The following is a 19,393-nucleotide window of genomic DNA, read 5'->3' as shown; positions in this document are numbered from 1 at the left end:
AAGTCCCGATTTCTTTTTAAACTCACTTGAGCAGGAGCCCTTTTCCTGACTGAAGTCTTTGGCAAGAGCCCACCTTGAGTCACCAGCCATGGCAGCCCACGCGAGTCCCTTCAGGTCCGTATGTCTGTTCCTCTTCGTTTTGTCTTTACAGTCTGTCTTCCTTTCTGTTTTTCTTTTGCGTTTAGGAAGTAAACAAACAGAAAAAAAAACATGTTGTTGACTTTACCTCCTGTTTTTTTCGGTGAAAGGCAATCCCCCTTGAAAAGTTAGTGTCTGATGGACAGCTAAGCCTGAGGCTGAAGTGCAGCCTCCTTTGAAATTTGAAGATTTACCCGGTTTAACTGCCAACTTCCTTGAATTCAAAGGAAAGTAGAATCCAGTTTGCGGGAGTTAGTCACTGAATTTCCGGTGGTCTCTTTGGAGTAAACTTACAAGTGGAGTTTTCAAAAGTAGTTAATTGCTTCCTTTAAAATAGATATTTTGATTGTTGGGAAAAAAGTTTAAAAAAAGAAAAATAACCCAATGATGGGAAAGCAATCCATGGGAGTTGCCTTATAACTACCTCTAAAGGGTATGGATATTTAAATAGACTGGTTAAAAACTCCTGTATTCAATCATTCAGATAATAAATTATAATAATCATTATCGTTTATAGTATATTTTATAATAGTATAATAATTTTATAATTCATATAATAATTATATAACTGTTACAAGTACATTTATTATAGTTATTTTAATATATGATTTTATTATTTAATGTAAATGATATAAAATATATTTAATATATTTTTAATATTAATGTAAATGTTTATTATAAAAGAATATGAGTATTATTTATAATAAGTAAGTGATTATATGAACTATACAGAAAGGACACTGATTTTTCAAAGGTTTGTCTTCTTTTTAAGGATTTTTTTTAACGAAGGAAAGAGGATTTCCCCGGATTGTATTTGCTATTCCTGGAAATCCCCTGCTTTCCTTCCCAGCACCTCTTCCCACGACATTTGGATGTAAATTTGATTAACCAGAGATCAGGAAATTTCAAACAATCTCTTTTCAAAGCACTACCAAGTACTGGAAGCGATATTTCAGACCTAACTATGCAGGTGCCCCCTGTGACAACAGATCCCGGAGCTGTGCCTCCCTGTGTAAACTGTGTTGTTCTGGGGCTTTGACCCTGTCACCAGATTTGCAGCCGGTAGACGATCTTCTGTGCCCCTTTCTTCACAGGGTGCAGTGGCTGGTCTGGGTGCTCCTGGCCTGCCCCTTGGCGACGGCACAGCCGCAGAGAGACGCCACCCTGGATCGCCACTGGCTCCTCTGGAAGAACACCTACGGCAAGCAGTACACGGGAAAGGTAGATGCACCACCTGAGGCACTGCTTTTACCCCTAAATGCCCACTTGCTCCCCTCAAAGTGAGGCCTTACAGGCAGTGTTTCCAGTGTTAGACACTTCTTGCCAAATCCTACTCTGGAGGATACAGCAGAGAGACAAAACAGGAGGATAGAGCAGGAAACAAAACAGAGTTTCTGTTTTTGTTTTTGTTTTTATTTATGCACACAAGAGCTGGGGTACCAGCCAGAGGTGTGGGGGTGGGGGAATGAGAGGATTCACCAGAGACGAGCGGGGAACAGAACAGGTGGATCTACTGAAACACACTGCAGAGGGGAGCAGCGGGGAGACAGGGGTGGTCTGCCGCGCCATGCGGGCAGCTCCCTGGCCAGCGGACAGCCTCCCAGTGCTGTGCTCAACCCCTGCGCCAACAGGGAGGCCCCAGTGTTTCTGTTTTTATGGAACTTTTATTCCAGTAGAGACAGGAAATAAGTAAATAAATAAGTAGCTACACAGGGTATTCTTGATGATGGTGTGTTGGCGTTAGATGGTGCAGGAGTGAAAAATAAAGCAAGGCCAGGGCGTGAGGGAGCCCTGGGGATGGTTGTTGTGTAAATAGGATAGAAAGTTCAGAGATGTCTTCACTAAGGTGACCTTTTGAGCAGAGAATTGATAGAAGCCAGGAAGCACAAAGTCAGAGGAAATGAGAGCAAGTTTGAGGAACAAAAATGGCCGATGTCAGCCCCACTGCGAGGCTCACTGCAGATGTGCTCTCTTGGTTCTCACTTCCCACTTTGTACTTTGTTTTTGTTGCAGAGCACACTTACTGAGTGATTTAAGGCCTACCCTTACTGCTTCAAATAACTAAGTCCTAGAACTATACATGATGTTTCCGAGTTTGGATGTGAGCATTAGGTATTTATGTGCTTGGTAAGAGTTTTCTAGGTGGTGATGAGTTTCACCTTCACCCACTCCCTTTCACACCAGGCCCCTAATTCGCTTAATTAGAATTAGATGTGCAGGTAGCACCACTGTCCGCTGAAGGGAATGCTGTCTCTCTAACAATTCCAGTGGCTTAGAAGGAATGAAGAGGGCTGGGTTAATAGCCTACCTTTAGAATTCATCTCAAAGGTCATTTTTTCCTTTTCTGTACTTCATTAGATTTGTTTGGCTTTATTCCATTTCTTCCCTTTGAGTGGTTTGGAAATAGAACTATACACGGCGTCATGGGGGAACAATAAAACATTGCTCCAAGGGGGAAGAAGCTGCAGCCAGACTAACTACCTGAGACCAGGGTCTTGCCTGGGCTCTCAAACGAGGCAGGAAGGAGCTGTCGCCGCTGCTGTCTGGGCTAAGACTTTCTGGAAGCGGTCACCTTAGGGGGCAATTCAAGAAGGCGCCATGTAGCTTGTATTCAATGTACATTGTATTCTAGGTAAATAAAACTCCCGGAGGGCAACCAAATCAACAGTTACAATATGAATTTGCTCTGTATAAAATTAAAATAATAGAACTGAGAAAATTTTAAAAGATAACTATATATAATGGAATAACATCCACCCAAATGAACAGGAAGTTGTGAAATAAATTATAAATCGAATCAGACATCTTTGAAATGAAGGATAATAGTCATAGAAATAAGAACTTAGCAAAAGGGAGAAACTCCAGGCTGAACATGGGCGGCCACACCCAGCCGTCTGAAAGGCAGCGCTCTGCCGTTTGCCTGGAAGGCAGCCCAGGAAAGAAAAGGGGAAAAAACTATGAAAATCCAAGGAAATAATTCCCAGGCCACCGTCCTACTCAGTGGCTGTCCCCAGACAAGGGCGAGAGCGGCCTCTGCCAGGCCCGACCTTCCGGCTGAGGTGGGATGTGGAAACGTCCGACGAGGAGTGAGAGGTTGTGGGGTCCAGAAAGCAGTTAGGAAGGAATCGTGATAAGGAATCGTGACTCAACAGCCGCGCTCTGGCGCCCGGGGGCGGCTCCAAGGCTGGGGCGGAGGGGAGGCTGAAAGGATCAGGCAGGAAGGTAGTTCTGTTAGGGGGAAATGATGTTCTTGTATCAGGGTTGCTCTACAACAGTTCGAGCCCAGGTCATTGGCTTGGAAAATGTTTCTTTCCGGCTTGGGTGGCCTCTCCACGGGGCACCCCGAGTCACAGCACAGGAACCGTCGGTGCAGCTGCACCAAGGGTTCTGAAAGCTGCGGCTGCTCTGCCAAGTGGTCATAAATACGCTTCAGATGGAAACTGGCATCTCCCTGAAGGAATGCCCGCTTCAGGGTGCTGGGGGACTTCACCAAGATGGCTTCAGAGCAGACTGACTTCACACAGCGCTTGGAAAGTCTGCACCGAAACCTGGAGTTGGAAATCTTTGTACTTTCCACCGAGCAGAACCTAACGCCACCTCTCACACCATTAGTCACGGACGCGGTCCTCGAGTCTCTGCCCAGCACGCGAGTGTTGTCTGCACGTGTCTCCTTTGTGGCAGCCAGGCCGGGCCGCCCCGTGCACAGCTGAGCTCGCGCCTCTGTGGTGAGCCGTGGCCCCCGTCACCTCTCCAGCTCTCCTCTCCTGCTAAGCTTCGTTTCCTGGCGGCTAATTACAACCTCCTGCCACGGCCCACAGCTACTGCTGCTGGAACCAGCACAGCCACCCTGGTTTTGTGGTTTGGCAAAGCGTTGGCGTCCACCATCTTAGGGGCCAGAGCTTCTGCCTCCTTTTCATGGGTCCGGCCTTGGAAGAGTAGTTGTTGTAGTGGCCAAAATCATTGCAGCTTCCCCCGCCTGCAGCACTGCTGCCACCATCACCAAATCCCTTGGAGCCAGCCCGCTGCCATCGCATCCACCACCACAGCTGCCGCCACAGCCACCTCAGCCACTGAAGGTTCCGCCATGACCAAAGTCATCATTCTCATCAAAATCACCTCCACAACACCAGCAAAGTTTCCAGAACCACCTCGACCTCTTTGGAGGGCTGAAGCGCTGGTCGTCTCTTGCTTACATAGGTGCTTCCTTCACAGTCGTGGCCAGTCACAGAGTGGAGTTTCTGAATGACAGGCTCGTCTGCAGAATCATGGTCATCAAAGGATACAAAAGCAAAGCCTCTCTTCTTGCCACGGCCTCCATCAGTCATGATTTCAGTCACTTCAGGTGCCCACACTGCTCAAAAGCATCTGCTAGGTGATGTTCTTCAGTGTCGTCTTTAATGCCACCAACAAAAATCTTATTCACAGTGAAGTGGTGTAGGGTAAGGAAAAAGTATCAGGCTTTTCTGCCTCGCGCCATCAGGATAGATGAGGGAACCCTGTGATCCTGAACGCAGGCCTGATGGTGGCACCTGCAGTGGGTGCACCTGGGCTGAGAGACTGAGTTGATAAGGGCGGCATCACGGGGACGCCAGCAGAAGCCAAGAACAAGCAGAAGCTGAGAGAGGAGCAGAGAAGCTGAGAGAGAAGCCGAGCCATGAGAAGAGCAGAGAGAACGTGAGAGAAGACTGGAGAGCCCAGAGCGAAGACTTGCTGGGGCCTGCCAGCCTCCCAGCCCCCCAGCACCCCTGCCTGCCTTGTACCCAGTAAATCCCAATAAAAAGCCTGCAGAAACCCACCGAGGGCTCCAGGACTCGTCCTCCTTTACCCCTTTTGTGACCTGCGTGGGATCATAGAAAACCTGCCCTGTGTCATTCCTGCCCCTGCAAGTGGGCATCAGTTCTTTGAGAATCTTCTGCTGACACAGCCCTCTTTGGTACCACAACTCTTCCACCCTCTTGTGTAGCCCGAGTTTCCTTTTCCTTTTCTTTCATGAGGTGGGTGGCTGCACCCACCTCCTCCACCGTGGCAAACCCAAGCGTCTGGAACACCTGATGTTTGGCTCTCATTACCACAGTCTGTGAGCTTGTCCCATTGCTCAAAATGGCTTCTCAGAGGCTCATCAGTTGCTTCAAAGCTTAAACCTCTGATGAAGAGTTTCCACAGCTGCTCCAGCTCCTTGGGAGACTGACTTACAGACGAAGGTAGTGGGGAGGGAGACCTCTACGATGCTTGTTTGGCAGCGTCCATGGGTGGGCAGCTGAAATTTTTGAATTGGTTGACAATTCAAACAGAAGACTTCAGTGTGAAGTGTGTTGAAACAACCAGCAGAGAGCCTCTTGTTGATTTTGTAATAACTGCTGAGTCAAACTACCTCAGCAATTCACCAGAAGTCTCAACAGGCAGTTAGAGATAAGATGGTCTTTGCTTCAGAGAAGATTCCACACTATTAGAGCACTACCCTTTTAGAGTAAATGTAGAAAAAAAAATTTTTTTTAAGATTTTTTTTTAATATTGATTGATTGATTGATTTATACAAGCACTGGGTACAGTCAGAAGCGCGGGAGGGTGAGAGAATTCACCAGAGCCAGAGCGGGGAGCAGAGCAGGCAGAAGGACCGAAGTACACTGCTGAGGGGAGCAGCGGGCGGCAGGAGAGGTCTGCGCGCCATGTGGGACCCTCCTCCAGTGGCCGGGGAGCAGCCGGGGATCGAACCGGCGCTGCCGAGGCTGCGGGCAGCTTCGCAACCTAGCGCTCAACCGCTGCGCCACCGGGGAGGCCCTAGAAAAATTTTTTAATCTAAATTTGCTTTAGAAATCAGTGATCCCAGGGCCTCCCCGGTGGCACAGCAGTTGAGCGCTGGGTTGCGAAGCTGCCCGCAGCCTCTGCAGCGCCGGTTGGATCCCCGGCTGCTCCCGGCCACAGGGAGAGGGTCCCACATGGATGGCGCGCAGACCTCTCCTGCCGCCCGCTGCTCCCCTCAGCAGTGTACTTTGGTCCTTCTGCCTGCTCTGCTCCCCGCTCTGGCTCTGGTGAATTCTCTCACCCTCCCGCGCTTCTGACTGTACCCAGTGCTTGTATAAATAAATAAATAAATCTTTAAAAAAAAAAAAAAGAAAGAAATCAGTGGTCCTATTAGTTATAACACATAAAATGAGAGCACAGAGCCATTCAGTTACAGGGCTATAATTTGGACCTTGGTTACACACCAGGAAGGGAATGGGCGATTGCTTGGATCTGGACAAAGTGCTTTCCTCAGTGAGGTTGACATTGACAGAAGTTTTCAGGACATATGGTTGCTAATAATTTGCAAAATTCACGGGAGGAACAGTTGCAGACATTCTCCACATGGTTAAATATTCTGGTTCTGACATATATTTCATTTCAGAATCACATTTAAAATTACATTTAAAAATAGTGTCTGCGACTAAATATTTTTCAGTACATAAAAAAGGAAAATTCAAGTAAAGGAGATGAAAGAAACAGAGATTTTAAAATACATCTGATAGGAGTTTCTGAAGAGGAGAATTAGGTGGTATAGTAGAGAAAAGAGTTGAGATGATGGTTGAGATCTTTCCAGATACAAAAAAAAAGTCTTGAGTACTTCAAACAAAAGTGCTCTCCTGTCAGAAATACCCAAGAGAACAATGAATAAAACATACCCAGAAACATGGACTGCAATTGCAAATCATAAAAATGATAAAGCTAATCACAAAAATTACGAAAGTTAAAAACAAATACAAAATGAGCAGGACAGACCAAAATGGTATCAGTGGAATGTCCTTGCTTTGCTCCTGAGAGTGTCATCTAAAAGTTAAGCACACAGACACTGCACCCAGAGAGTCCCGTCACTTGTTGTACCTAGTACACTCTTGGGAGGACTGTAACTGGCCCAGCCCTATGGGAAACAGTATGGAGGTTTCTCAAAGTAGTAAAAATAAGTCTGCCACGTGACCAGGCACTCCCACACCTAGGTATCTATCTGGAGAACACAAGAACACTAATTTGAAGGGCTCCATGCTCTCCTGTGTGCACTGCAGCACTATTCACAACAGCCGAGTGATGGAAACCACCAAGGTGACCAAGAACGGATGAATGAGTTAAGAAAAGTGTGGTTTCATATGCACAATGGAATTCTACTCAGTTACAGAAAAAGATGAAATCTTGCCAATTGCAACAACATGACTGGAACCGGAGAGCCTGATGCTAAGCCAAATAAGTCTGAAGGAGAAAGAAATAGCAAATGAAGTCACTCATGTGTAGAAGAGACACAAAGGAACAAACTAAAAACAAAACAAAGCCCTCCCCAAAGGGAGGGTTCAGAAGTGAGGGAAGGGGTCTGGATGGAGGGCTGGGAAGGAGGGCCTGAGTGGTTTGGTGATGGGTGGAGTGCAGTGTGACCCTCTACCTCATTTAACAAAAAGAAACAAATAACCCAATCAAATAATACATCTATGTTGGAAAAGGATGTAACCTCAACAAAATAACAGTGTAACTGGGGCAAAGCAGAGGTACAACAATTTGACAATAGACCTCTCATCTGCAACAAGGGATTCCAGAACACAATGAAGAAATATTTCAAGTTACTGAAGAAAAATAGCTAGAAATTTGTAATCAACACAACTACTTTTTTTTTAAATAATAGATTTTATTTTTATATTCCCCATACAATTGCAACCCCCCCCATTCTGATCCCAATCCCTCCCCTCCCGCCCCCCAACCCCCCAAAAGTGTCTCTGTTTCATAGTTTTTTGTTGATTCTGATTTTCACTTTCTTATAGTTATTCATTTTCCTGGTCCCTTATTTAAGTTTTCTAGATTCCTGCTATGAGTGAGACCATTGGGTATTTTTCTTTTTCTTTCTGGCTTATTTCGCTGAGCATGATCCCTTCCAACGCCATCCATGTTGCTGCAAATGGCATGTGTTTATCTTTTTTGAATGCTGAGTAATATTCCCTGGTGTATATGGACCACATCTTCTTGATCCAGTCATCTATTTTTGGGCATTTGGGTTGTTTCCAAAGCTTAGCTATTGTAAACAGTGCTGCTATAAACATAGGGGTGCAGGTGCTCTTTGGAATGGATGTTTCTGTGTCCTTTGGGTAAATACCTAGGAGTGGTATTGCTGGATCCTATGGAAGCTCTATGTTTAGTATGTCCAGACATCTCCACACAGCTCTCCACAGTGGTTGGACCAGTTTGCACTCCCACCAGCAGTGCAGAAGAGTTCCTTTTTCTCCACAACCTCGCCAACATTTGTTGTTGCTAGTTTTTTTAATATGTGCCATTCTCACTGGTGTGAGATGGTATCTCATGGTAGTTTTGATTTGCATTTCCCTGATTACAAGTGATGTTGAACATTTTTTCATATGCCTGTTGGCCATTTGCATTTCTTCTTCAGAGAAGTTTCTTTTTAGCTCTTCTGCCCATTTTTTGACTGGATTATTTTCTTTGTTGTTGTTGAGTCTCATCAGCTCTTTGCAGATTTTTGTGATCAGTCCTTTATCATTAGTGTTGTGTGCAAAAATGTTCTCCCAGTTGGTGGGGTTTCTCTTTGTTTTTGTTATTGTCTCTTTTGCTAACACAACTACTTTTTAAGAGGGTAAAAGAGATTTTTAAAACACTGATCAAGATTAAGTGAGTTTACCACTTCAGCAAGTAGCAGTTCCTAAAAAAGTTTTTTAACACATTGAGGACATTCATTATGTATATCATAAAATAACATTAAACAGCATCAAAGCAATGAAAAGCAAAAATTAAGATTAATATGTGAATTTTTTCCAGCTATATTGTATATGTTAATTTAATCCACATTCTCCAGGCAGATCCACATTTACCAGAATGTTTTATACCATATTTCTTTTCATTATTGAGCACTAATTTGTGCAGGATCCAGTATAACTGTATTCTTTTTCCTTATATTTTAGAATGAAGAAGTAGCACGGCGTCTCATTTGGGAAAAGAATCTGAAATATGTGATGCTTCACAATCTGGAACATTCGATGGGAATACATTCATATGACCTCGGCATGAACCACCTGGCAGACATGGTAGGTGCATGAGAAATAACCCCCCCTCTCCATGCCCAGGTGAGCATGACTCCTGTCTTCCCAAAAGCAATTTGAAGGCAAACAACAAAGCAGCATTATATATATATGTGTACAAAGTCAAAAAACATTAGAATTTAAGGACATGAGAATTTGTACAGATTCCTTATTTAATCCTGCCATGACCACTTTACTTAACATACCCCTCTTTAGAGAACTATTTTAAACTCACACACTACTATTGCTTATAATTTTTAATTGATTCTAGAAAGCATAGCCTAAAGATTGCTTGCAATCTTTTGTAGGAAGTTACCTTAATATTGTAAATCTAAATTGACAACTTAATACTGTCCACTGCTTTCTTAATGGGGGAGGGTGGGTATTTAATATCACAAATAATCTCCCATTAGTTTTCACATTGGTTCTAACCTATGAAACTTTACCATTGTGGCCAAAAATAAGGGTTATAGTGACCCTAGGTTTACATAGTAAAGTGATGAAAGAAAAACACAACTAAGAATCTTATATCCAGAAAAACTACTTTTCAAAAATGAAGCTAAAGGGCCTCCCCGGTGGCGCAGCGGTTGAGCGCTGGATTGCAAAGCTGCCAGCAGCCTCTGCGGTGCCAGTTCGATCCCCGGCTGCTCCCCAGCCACCGGAGGAGGGTCCCACATGGCGCACAGACCTCTCCTGCCTCCCGCTGCTCCCCTCAGCAGTGTACTTCGGTCCTTCTGCCTGCTCTGCTCCCCGCTCTGGCTCTGGTGAATTCTCTCACCCTCCCGCGCTTCTGACTGTACCCAGTGCATGTATAAACAAAACAAACAAACAAACAAATAAATAAAAATAAAAAACATGCCTCTATAAAAAAAAATGTTAAAAAAAAAATGAAGCTAAAATACATTCCCAAATTAAAGAAAACAGAAATTGTTGCTCGCAGAACTAGAAGAAACACTGAAAAATATCCTTCCAGCTAAAGCCAGTGGCCCAAGATAGTATCCAAATATATGCCAAAAAAGAAAAAGAAAAAAGAACACGAGCATGGTAGATAAAATAACTGCCCCCCCCCGCAAAAAAAAAAATCCATGTTCCAGAACCCATGAATTTGTTAGGTTCCCTGGCAAAAGGAGTTGAGGTTGTAGATGGAATTAAGGCTGGTGATGGGGAGACTGATCGGGGTGAGCACACGTAGTCACAGGCATCCTTCTAGTAGTGGAAGGGGGATCAGAAGGCAGAGAACCACAGAGAGGGCAGCGTGAGGACGTGGGCCCAACAGCGCTCCCTCTGGGGATGAAAGGCTGGACTGGGCCCAGGAGCAGGCTGGAAGCTGAAGTAGCAGGGAAACGGGTTGCAGCCAGGCCTCCAGGAAGAAGGAGGCCCTGCACACCCCACTGAGACCCACTTCAGACATCTGGCCTCCAGAAATGTAAGATAATTAACTTGTGTTTTTTAAACTGCTAAATTTGTAATCATTTGCCACAGCAGCAATAGAAAATCAACACAAGCAGTGAAGGAATATATGTAAATGCAAAGGCAGGATAGATGATAGATAGATAATAGATAGACAGATAGACAGAAGATAGATGATAGATGGGTGGGTAGTGGATGGATGAATGGATGGAGATACACACAGACAGACAAAATAAACCCCCTGGAGGAACAATCTAGGTAGATTAAATACTGACCTAAGTGCCAGAATTTCCTTTGTAATTCGCACAAAGGAACCCAGTTCAGTCTATTTTAAATAGCCCTTTTATAAGATGTCTTGCTTAGAGCCAAGAATCTGCCTCCCGTAACTTCTAGTTTTTACCATTTTCCTCTTGTCCTTCCCAACGAGAAGGCCAGGCTGGGATGCTAGCGCAGAGCCTAACACTGCGATCCAGACCCTCCACCCTCAGACAGTTAGCAGAGCCTGCGCTGGGCACAGCTGCCACTGACTTGTCCCCGTTGTTAACTCTATTGCAATTACTAGGCTATTGATCAGACGGATATAAATGAAAGGAGATAAATGCATTTGCCTTGTAGACCAGTGAAGAAGTGATGTCTTTGATGAGTTCCTTGAAAGTCCCCCCTCAGTGGCAGAGGAATGTCACGTACAAGTCCATGCCTAATCAGAAACTGCCTGAGTCTGTGGACTGGAGAGAGAAGGGCTGTGTGACTGAAGTGAAGTACCAGGTGAGTCACCCCCAGCCTCTGTACCCCAAGCAGCGCTCTCTTTTCCTTAAGGGCTTAGTTGAGCCACGGGACTTGGAGGTGAATTTCACAGGTGAATTTCTCCTTAGGTTACTTTCTCATTCTTTTTGCTATTCTTGTCTTCCCCGCTAAACTGTAAGTTCCTAGAGGGAAGGACCCCACAATCTACTTTAACCGTGTTCCCTACAGTGATTAGGACGCCAGCAACTTGAGCCACATTAGACGAAAACTGTGAAAGAAGCAAATGGGTCTTTAAGACAAACTGCCTACTCGATGACTGCTGCTTCCATCAAACCACTGGCTTGAGAATCAGCATCGTGTGGGGCGGGGTACTGATCTGGAAGTTTCTTCCTCCTCTCAGTTGTGAATTTCAGGAATGAAAGAGAGGAAAGAACCAGAAGGAGAGCGGCCTGTCAGCTTACACTGTTAGGATAAGAACGAGGGACTATATACATTTGTTTCTGTGCCTTTGCCTTTCCTTTAGTTTCCTTGTAAAAAAGAGAAGTTATCAAAATCCTACATGAGAGAGGGATAACTAGGAGTAAAAGACACATCAATCTATCACCTTAGAGGTCAAGGTAAGAGAGAAGAATCTGTGCTCCAAGTAACTGCCCTAGTTAGTGACCAATGAAGAATTGTAAAATTAAGACGTGGATGCTACTGCTAATATGCTTCTCCAGCTAGATATTTTTCTTTGGAAGTCCGACTACAACGTCTCTAAAATAAAAGCTTGTGAAGACCAAAAGAAACGACACATTTAGTTATTAACTATGAATAATTTAGTGAGCGCCTCTCCCGGGGTGCTTGCCTATTAATGGATGATTCTGCTTTAACCAAAAGCAAATTCAGTTTGCTTCTGTGGGGAAGGAGCAGGCAGAAGGAGAGCAATCCCCGTGAGCCCTGGCCCACTCCACGGTTTTAAACTAAATCGGTTTTGTGTCTGTCTGTTCCTGGGCTTCTCTGCAAAATAGCTTTTGACTTAAAAATTCTCAAGCTAAAAATGTTTGGAAGTTGCTAACCTTATATTTTAGGCATCTCTTGGCAGGAGGAAGGGTTAAGGGATCGTGCAAGCTTCTCCCAAAAACACTTTATTTATTGTGGCATCTCCCCGTGGGGGTGAAGACAGTAGGGATCTGATGCGCGCCGGGTGGGGCCGTCAGCACCCTCGAGTGTGGCCTTACCCTCTGCGTTTAGCCATTTGCAAATCTTTCTCTAACTCGGACCTTCCTCAGGAATGATGAAGTGCTTTGTTTTCATGCCACTGTCCCAAAAAGAGAAACCTGCAGTGGCGGGACGTCTCCCTGGGGCTGACGGAGGCCCAGCGGGCGCCATCTGGGTTCACTGTCTCTGAGTGACTTTGTCTCTGCTTCAGGGGGCGTGTGGTTCGTGCTGGGCGTTCAGTGCTGTGGGGGCCCTGGAGGCACAGCTGAAGCTGAAAACGGGGAAGCTGGTGTCGCTCAGCGCACAGAACCTGGTGGACTGCGCCACCCAAAAGTACATGAATGAAGGCTGCAACGGAGGCTTCATGACCGAGGCTTTCCAGTACGTCATCGACAACAACGGCATCGACTCGGACGCCTCCTACCCGTACAAGGCCGTGGTGCGTCAGACTGTCTGGGCCGCCCCCGAGCCTGGGCCGCCCCTTGACTCGGGCCCTGTCCCCACCGACTGCCGGGGAAGCATAGCCAGTGTGTGACAGAACCCCCGGAATCCCCGAGTTCTCGCTCTGTCAAAGCCTCCTTCACTTCTCTCTGTCACCATGGTTTTAGTTTTTATTTTATTTTTTTAAAAGATTTATTTTTTTATACATGCACTGGGTACAGTCAGAAGCGCGGGAGGGTGAGAGAATTCACCAGAGCCAGAGCGGGGAGCAGAGCAGGCAGAAGGGCCGAAGGACACTGCTGAGGGGAGCAGCGGGCGGCAGGAGAGGTCTGCGCGCCATGGGGGACCCTCACCGGCAGCCGGGGATCGAACCGGTGCAGCAGAGGCTGCGTCGCAGCCCAGCGCTCAACTGCTGCGCCACCAGGGAGGCCCTGTCACCATGGTTTTAAATAAGCAAGTAGAAGTCACGCTTAAAATGGATTTTCCATGGACCTTCCTTAAAATTCCTTCTGTATATCTGCCTGGTATTTTAATGTTTTTGTTTTCAACCTGATTCCAAGATCATTGACACATCATTTTTCTCCCTACTAAAAAGTTCCTCCTTCTCCTTGAAAGGTCGTATATTTTCTTTAAATATATAAGTAATTCACACATTTTACAGAAAAATTTTAAAGATAAAGTATCACTCAAAAAACCTCCTAACTTGGGCCTCCCTGGTGGCGCAGCGGTTGAGCGCTGGGTTGCGAAGCTGCCTGCAGCCTCTGCGGCGCCGGTTCGATCCCCGGCTGCTCCCCGGTCACCAGAGGAGGGTCCCACATGGCGCGCAGACCTCTCCTGCCGCCCGCTGCTCCCCTCAGCAGTGTCCTTCGGTCCTTCTGCCTGCTCTGCTCCCCGCTCTGGCTCTGGTGAATTCTCTCACCCTCCCGCGCTTCTGACTGTACCCAGTGCTTGTATACATAAATAAATAAATATTTAAAAGAAAAAAAAAAAAGACCGAAGAACTAGTCTAGAACATATGACCTTTATGTAACATTTTCCCATGTTCCACCTCAGATTCTTGCAGTTCTCGCAGGTATGCAGGTGTTCACAACCTGAAGTTGTAAAATGATTCTGTATTTTCTGTTATTGCTGAATGTGGGACTTCTGGCATCTGCAAGATTTAGTTTTTCTGTCTTTGAATGGAGCACTTAAATGAGGACAGAACACATATTTGAAACCCAGACTTCGACGACTGATGATTTATCTAGTATTTATGGAGCAGACAGCTTTACTTAATTTATACTCTTTCTTGCAGGATGGGAAGTGCCAGTATGACTCCAGAAATCGAGCTGCCACGTGTTCAAAGTACACCAGACTTCCCTATGGCGACGAGGAGGCCTTGAAAGAAGCGGTGGCCAACAAAGGCCCGGTGTCTGTGGGCATCGATGCCAGGCGCGCATCCTTCTTCCTCTACAGAAGTGGTAAAGCCTCAGCTATGCTTCCCCTGTGTGCCACCTTGCACCGTGAGAAAGAACGTTATCTTTCCACATCGTTCCACCTCTTAGTGGTTAGATTAAGTTAGATAGAATCCTCCACTTCATGTAAGCATTTTATATACTTGGCTCTAAACAGCAAAGTAATAATTATCAAAAGTTACCAACTCCCCCTGCCAAGTACTGATGCTGAATTCTTTCTGTGCATTAGCTCATTTAATTCCCACAAAACACCTCTTTAACAGATGAGAAAACTAAATCTTGGGGGGGGTTCACATGCCTGGGGTCACATAAATTGAAGGTGGTCAGTGGGGTAGAAATGGTGCCACTTAGTCCGGTACCTGCAGGGTGACAGTGAGCACAGCTGGGGCGGAGCACCCCGGAAGTGCGGAGCATGGTACTAGACCAGGTCGAAGATTATCTTCCTTTTTTTTAACCTCTCCTTAAAGATCATTTAATAATTAAGGGCAAAAATGCATGGAACAATTTAGACAGAAATTGGGTTCAATCTGTAAGGAAATGCAGTATCTGATTACGTATATGTCAAAAAATAATTAGCAACAGGTGGCAGCTTATCAAAGATGGTTCCTCAGGGAACTGCAATTGGATTGATGTCCAGCTTTGGCAAGCAAATTGACAACTAGAGTAGTGATGGGAAGAACTGTGAGCTCTGAGTAGTTTAAGTGTGAGCATTGAAGCATTTAGACATGTTCTAACTTTTTAACTCACCTTGCCGTAGATCCAAAACAGTCTCGTGAAAGTGATAACATTTTTAAGTGCCCCTACTTGTCACATGCCTTCCACTCTCCTCCACCATATTTACTCTCAGGTGTCTACGACGACCCGGCCTGTAATGACACTGTGAACCACGGTGTGCTGGTGGTTGGCTACGGCAACCTCGATGGGAAAGATTACTGGCTTGTGAAAAACAGGTAATGTATTCACCCCTTGATGTAGATTTAATTAAAATCAGGAATTTCAGGGAGCCTCAACAAATACTTTCTTGTGATGATGATGACGATGAAGATGATGTTGACAATGATAAACATTGATAGCGCCTTCCAGAGTGACATTGTAAATGACTCAGTGCTGTGTCTTCGCTTCCTAGTCTTCCTCCAGCACTTTGTTTTTATGACTTATTTTCTACACTTCTCTGCTCACTCTTTGCCCGTCTCCTATGGGAACACCTATTTTTCTGCTTACCCCCCAAAAGGGGTCTTTCCCAGAGGGCTCCGTCCTCTGCCCATTACTCTTCTTAGTCTACATTTTTCTTCATGAAAACTTCATCCCAGGGGCCTCCCCTGGTGGTGCAGGCAGTTGAGCGCAGCGCTGTGAAGCTGTCCGCAGCCTCTGCGGCGCTGGTTGGATCCCAGCCGGGCGGCCAGGGTCCCACATGGTGTGGCAGACCTCTCCTGTCCCACCCGCTGCTCCCCTCAGCAGTGTGTTTCGTCAGTCTACCTGTTCTGTTCCCCGCTCTGTCTCTGGTGAATCCTCTCACCCTCCCATGCATCTGGCCTGTAATCCGGTTCTTATATAAATAGATAAATAAATCTTAAAAAAAAAGAAAAAGAAAACCTCATCCCAGGTTTATGATTTTTAGCTATACCTTATCTGCTGAAGGTTTTCAAATCTCTAGCTCCAGCTCTGATCTGTGCCCTGAACTTCAGACTTATTTATCTGGGTATATCCATGTATCCATATATGTTAGTTTCTCCGAATTTAGTATTTCCAAGGGATTCAGAGCCATATTGTTTCTCCTCCGTGATGTCCCGTCTCAATAAATGGCAACACCTCATACATCACAGTCACCCTATTAGATATCATGGATCACCTTAAACACCTCCGAATCCAACAAGCAACAAGTCAGACTAATTTTATCTCATACCGCCTCTTGGTTCTGGCCTCTCTCTGCCCGCTGTCGCTGGTCTCGGTCTGCCACCTGCCTGGACTATCTCTGTAATCTAACTGCTCTCCTTTGCTGTCAAATCCCCTTTTCATGCAGTTGCCAGACTGGTTTGTCCAAAACATGAATGTGAGCTTACAGATCTTCTATTTACTACTATTTGGGGTACAAATTAATGCTGTTTCATAGAGAAGACAAATCATCTGTGTTGTGGTGCCAGCTACCTTGCCAGCCTCAGCCCTAGCACGCATCTCACTTTATAACTAATACCTTCATGTATCAACTCTGCTGTTCCCTCTGCCTGAACATCCTTTCTCCTCGCTTCTTCGAAATCAGCACGGCAATACCAGGAAGTTTCCTCTGAATCTTTGGACTGGCTAAAATGCCATTTTTCCAATGGCCCCGAAGTGTCGTGTGCATGTGGGAATGTTCTATGCATTGTATTTAAATTGTTTGTTTTCCCATCTTTCACTCCAATATTCTTGTGTCCCCTTGGGTAGAGATTATGTCTCGCCTTTGTATCCTTACCACTACATGGCACCTACCAGCTTCTTAATTCATGAATTAACTGACATCAATATAATCCATAAACAGAGGAATGTGGCTTCTAGAGGAAATATGAAGAGTGAATATGTAGAAAGTTTGAGGTTTCTCCTTGTATTTGTTTTCCAGGGTTCCTATAACAAGGCACCACAAACCATGTGGCTTACACAACAAAATTTATTGTCTCATGATTCTCAAGGTTAGAAATTAGAGATCCAGGCATTGGCAAAGTTGGCTTCTTCTGAAGGCTGTGAGGAAGAAAATTCTCAGTGCCTTTTCTTTAATTTCTAACGGTTTGCTGGCAACCTTAGGATTTCCAGGCTTGTCAAAGCACCTCCAGGCCTCCACCTTCATTTCCACGTGATATTCTCCCTGTGAGCACGTTAATCTCTGTTTGATTTTCTTTATTTATAAGACACCAGTCATAATGTATTATGATCCACCCTAATGACCTCATCTTAACCTAATTATATTTGCAACAACTCTATATCCAAATAAGGTCACATTTGGATGTACTGGTAGTACAGATTCCAACATATGAATTTTGGGTGGATGCAATCCAGCTAATAACATGCCCCAAATCTAACGGAAGTACAGAGCCTACAAATTGTAAGCACACAGGAAGGCGCTTCATTACCTTTTTTGTGCTGTGGCACACACAGAAGATGGTACATCTGTATGACCCCCTGGGGAAGTAGGGCATCAATATCTTGGTCCACTTGTAACCCATGGTCAGCTTGGGCCCAGAGCAGTGAAAGCCTTTTAAAATTCTCTGTAAAAAGAATACTGCCTGATCTAGGTAACAATCCCCTTGATAACATTCCAACCATACACATAAGTTTAAAGAATGCTTTCATAAAGTCTAAAAACATAGGCCAGTGATTTAATAAGAAACAATTGAAAAAATATTATTCTGTGGAACCAAAATAGTTCAAAATAGGGCCAGGGGTTAAGCACAGCCCTGTGAAGTTCTCTGCAGCCTCTGCAGCATGAGTTCAGTGCCCAGCTGGCCAGGGAGCTACCCACACCAGACCTCTCCTGTCTCCCCGCTGCTCTCCTCAGCAGTGGATTTCAGTACATCTGCCAGTTCTGCTCCCCGCTCTGTCTCTGTTGAATCCTCTCACCTCCTCTGCACCTCTGGCCTACACCCAGCTCTTGTATGCATAAATAAATAAATCTTCATTAAAAAATAGTGTAAAATAGGGGGGTGGGGGAAAAATCGTGCAAAATAGAAAAATTGTACAACCCTTGATGGTTTAATTCAGTCCAGAAAATAAAACTAGGGCATCTGTGTGAGGAATGATGAAGTACATATTCCCCAGCCTTAATAATTAGCCAGTAGAGACTTTGAGGTTAAGTATAATCTAAGGTTATAATAAGGTTGATTAAACTCCTGAAATATTTGGATTGTGTAAGTTGTCGGTTTTAGGCAGATCCTTAAATTTAGAAAGCTAGTTGAGCTAAGATATAATTGCTATGTACTTAGAATAGAAAAGTTTAAGGGCCTAACAAGAACATGTGCTTGGCTAGAAGACCACCATAATCTAAGGGATTTCCCACAAAATGGTTCAAGATTGTCTCTAGGGAATAAAGGGAAGGAATTTAATCTAATATACAGAAAAATGAATAAATGACTCCCCTAAATTATCAGGCCTAAACGTAATTTTAGTAGGGGGGGGAATGAAATGTATTAACCATATGCTCATTAGAACCTTAATGACACACACACACACACACACACACACACATACCAAGAAACTACCTTTAAGCAATATCTGGTAAGCTCTCTAAACAGTTGCAAAATTGATGGGCCTTAGATAATGAAAGTTTTCCAAACTATCCTTTGCAAATGGCCTAAAAGTCCTGGGGAAATTACTATATTATTTGTTTCACAACTTTTGTATGTAATCACTTTAGGAGAAAAACACCTAAGCAATAAAAAGTTACTAACGTGATTTAATTCTATTCCTTTGTAATGTTGTGTTACTTCTTTTTCTAAAGCTGGGGCACCACCTTTGGTGAGCAAGGATATATTCGGATGGCAAGAAATAGTAAAAATCACTGTGGGATTGCTAGTTATCCCTCTTACCCAGAAATCTAGAAGATCTCTTCTTTTTATAACAAGACAAGAAAGAAGAAACACTTCACGATTTAATTTTACCTGCTGTTATCAACAGAAACAAGTGGTGTGATCGATGTATATTTAGTGTACTAACAAAGTACAGTTTGGCTCTTGCACTTTTTTAAGTTTGCAGATCTTGGAAAATGTTTGGTGTGTAAATTAACAACATGCTATAGATATAACTGCACAAGAACTTTTAAACCCAAGATAATCTGCCATGTTCATTGTCATTGTCTAAACTTGCCCTGTGTTTTTTTAAGTCCCCTGATATCCTTTTGTAACTTGGTGGCTTAATAAATATCTTTTCAACTTTATATCATTACCACCTACTGCTCTTTCTTTATTATTAGGTCACTGTCATAATTAATCATGAGAATAT

The 19,393-nt window shown here is 44.5% G+C and overlaps 1 protein-coding gene and 1 pseudogene across 2 annotated transcripts; one reads left to right on the top strand and one right to left on the bottom strand.

Annotated features, from left to right (window-relative positions):
* Positions 1–88: 88 nt before the first annotated feature.
* CTSS (cathepsin S) lies at positions 89–18,993 on the top strand (the record flags this gene model as incomplete). Its single annotated transcript, XM_084242489.1, has 8 exons — positions 89–114; positions 1,233–1,359; positions 9,063–9,185; positions 11,205–11,354; positions 12,745–12,972; positions 14,269–14,434; positions 15,276–15,378; positions 18,894–18,993. The coding sequence occupies 8 exons, from the start codon at positions 89–91 to the stop codon at positions 18,991–18,993; spliced, it is 1,023 nt and encodes a 340-aa protein (XP_084098615.1).
* On the bottom strand, positions 3,881–7,318 carry LOC311177778 (heterogeneous nuclear ribonucleoprotein A1-like; annotated as a pseudogene). Its single transcript has 3 exons — positions 7,304–7,318; positions 5,010–5,322; positions 3,881–4,552 (listed from the first exon to the last, which is right to left on the bottom strand). The product of its transcript is annotated as a heterogeneous nuclear ribonucleoprotein A1-like (transcript).
* Positions 18,994–19,393: the final 400 nt, after the last annotated feature.

Source organism: Talpa europaea, assembly GCF_964194135.1.
Source record: "Talpa europaea genome assembly, chromosome: 9".
Taxonomy (NCBI): domain Eukaryota; kingdom Metazoa; phylum Chordata; class Mammalia; order Eulipotyphla; family Talpidae; genus Talpa; species Talpa europaea.
Note: the sequence above shows the minus strand (reverse complement) of the source record. Positions and strands in the feature narration are given on the sequence as shown.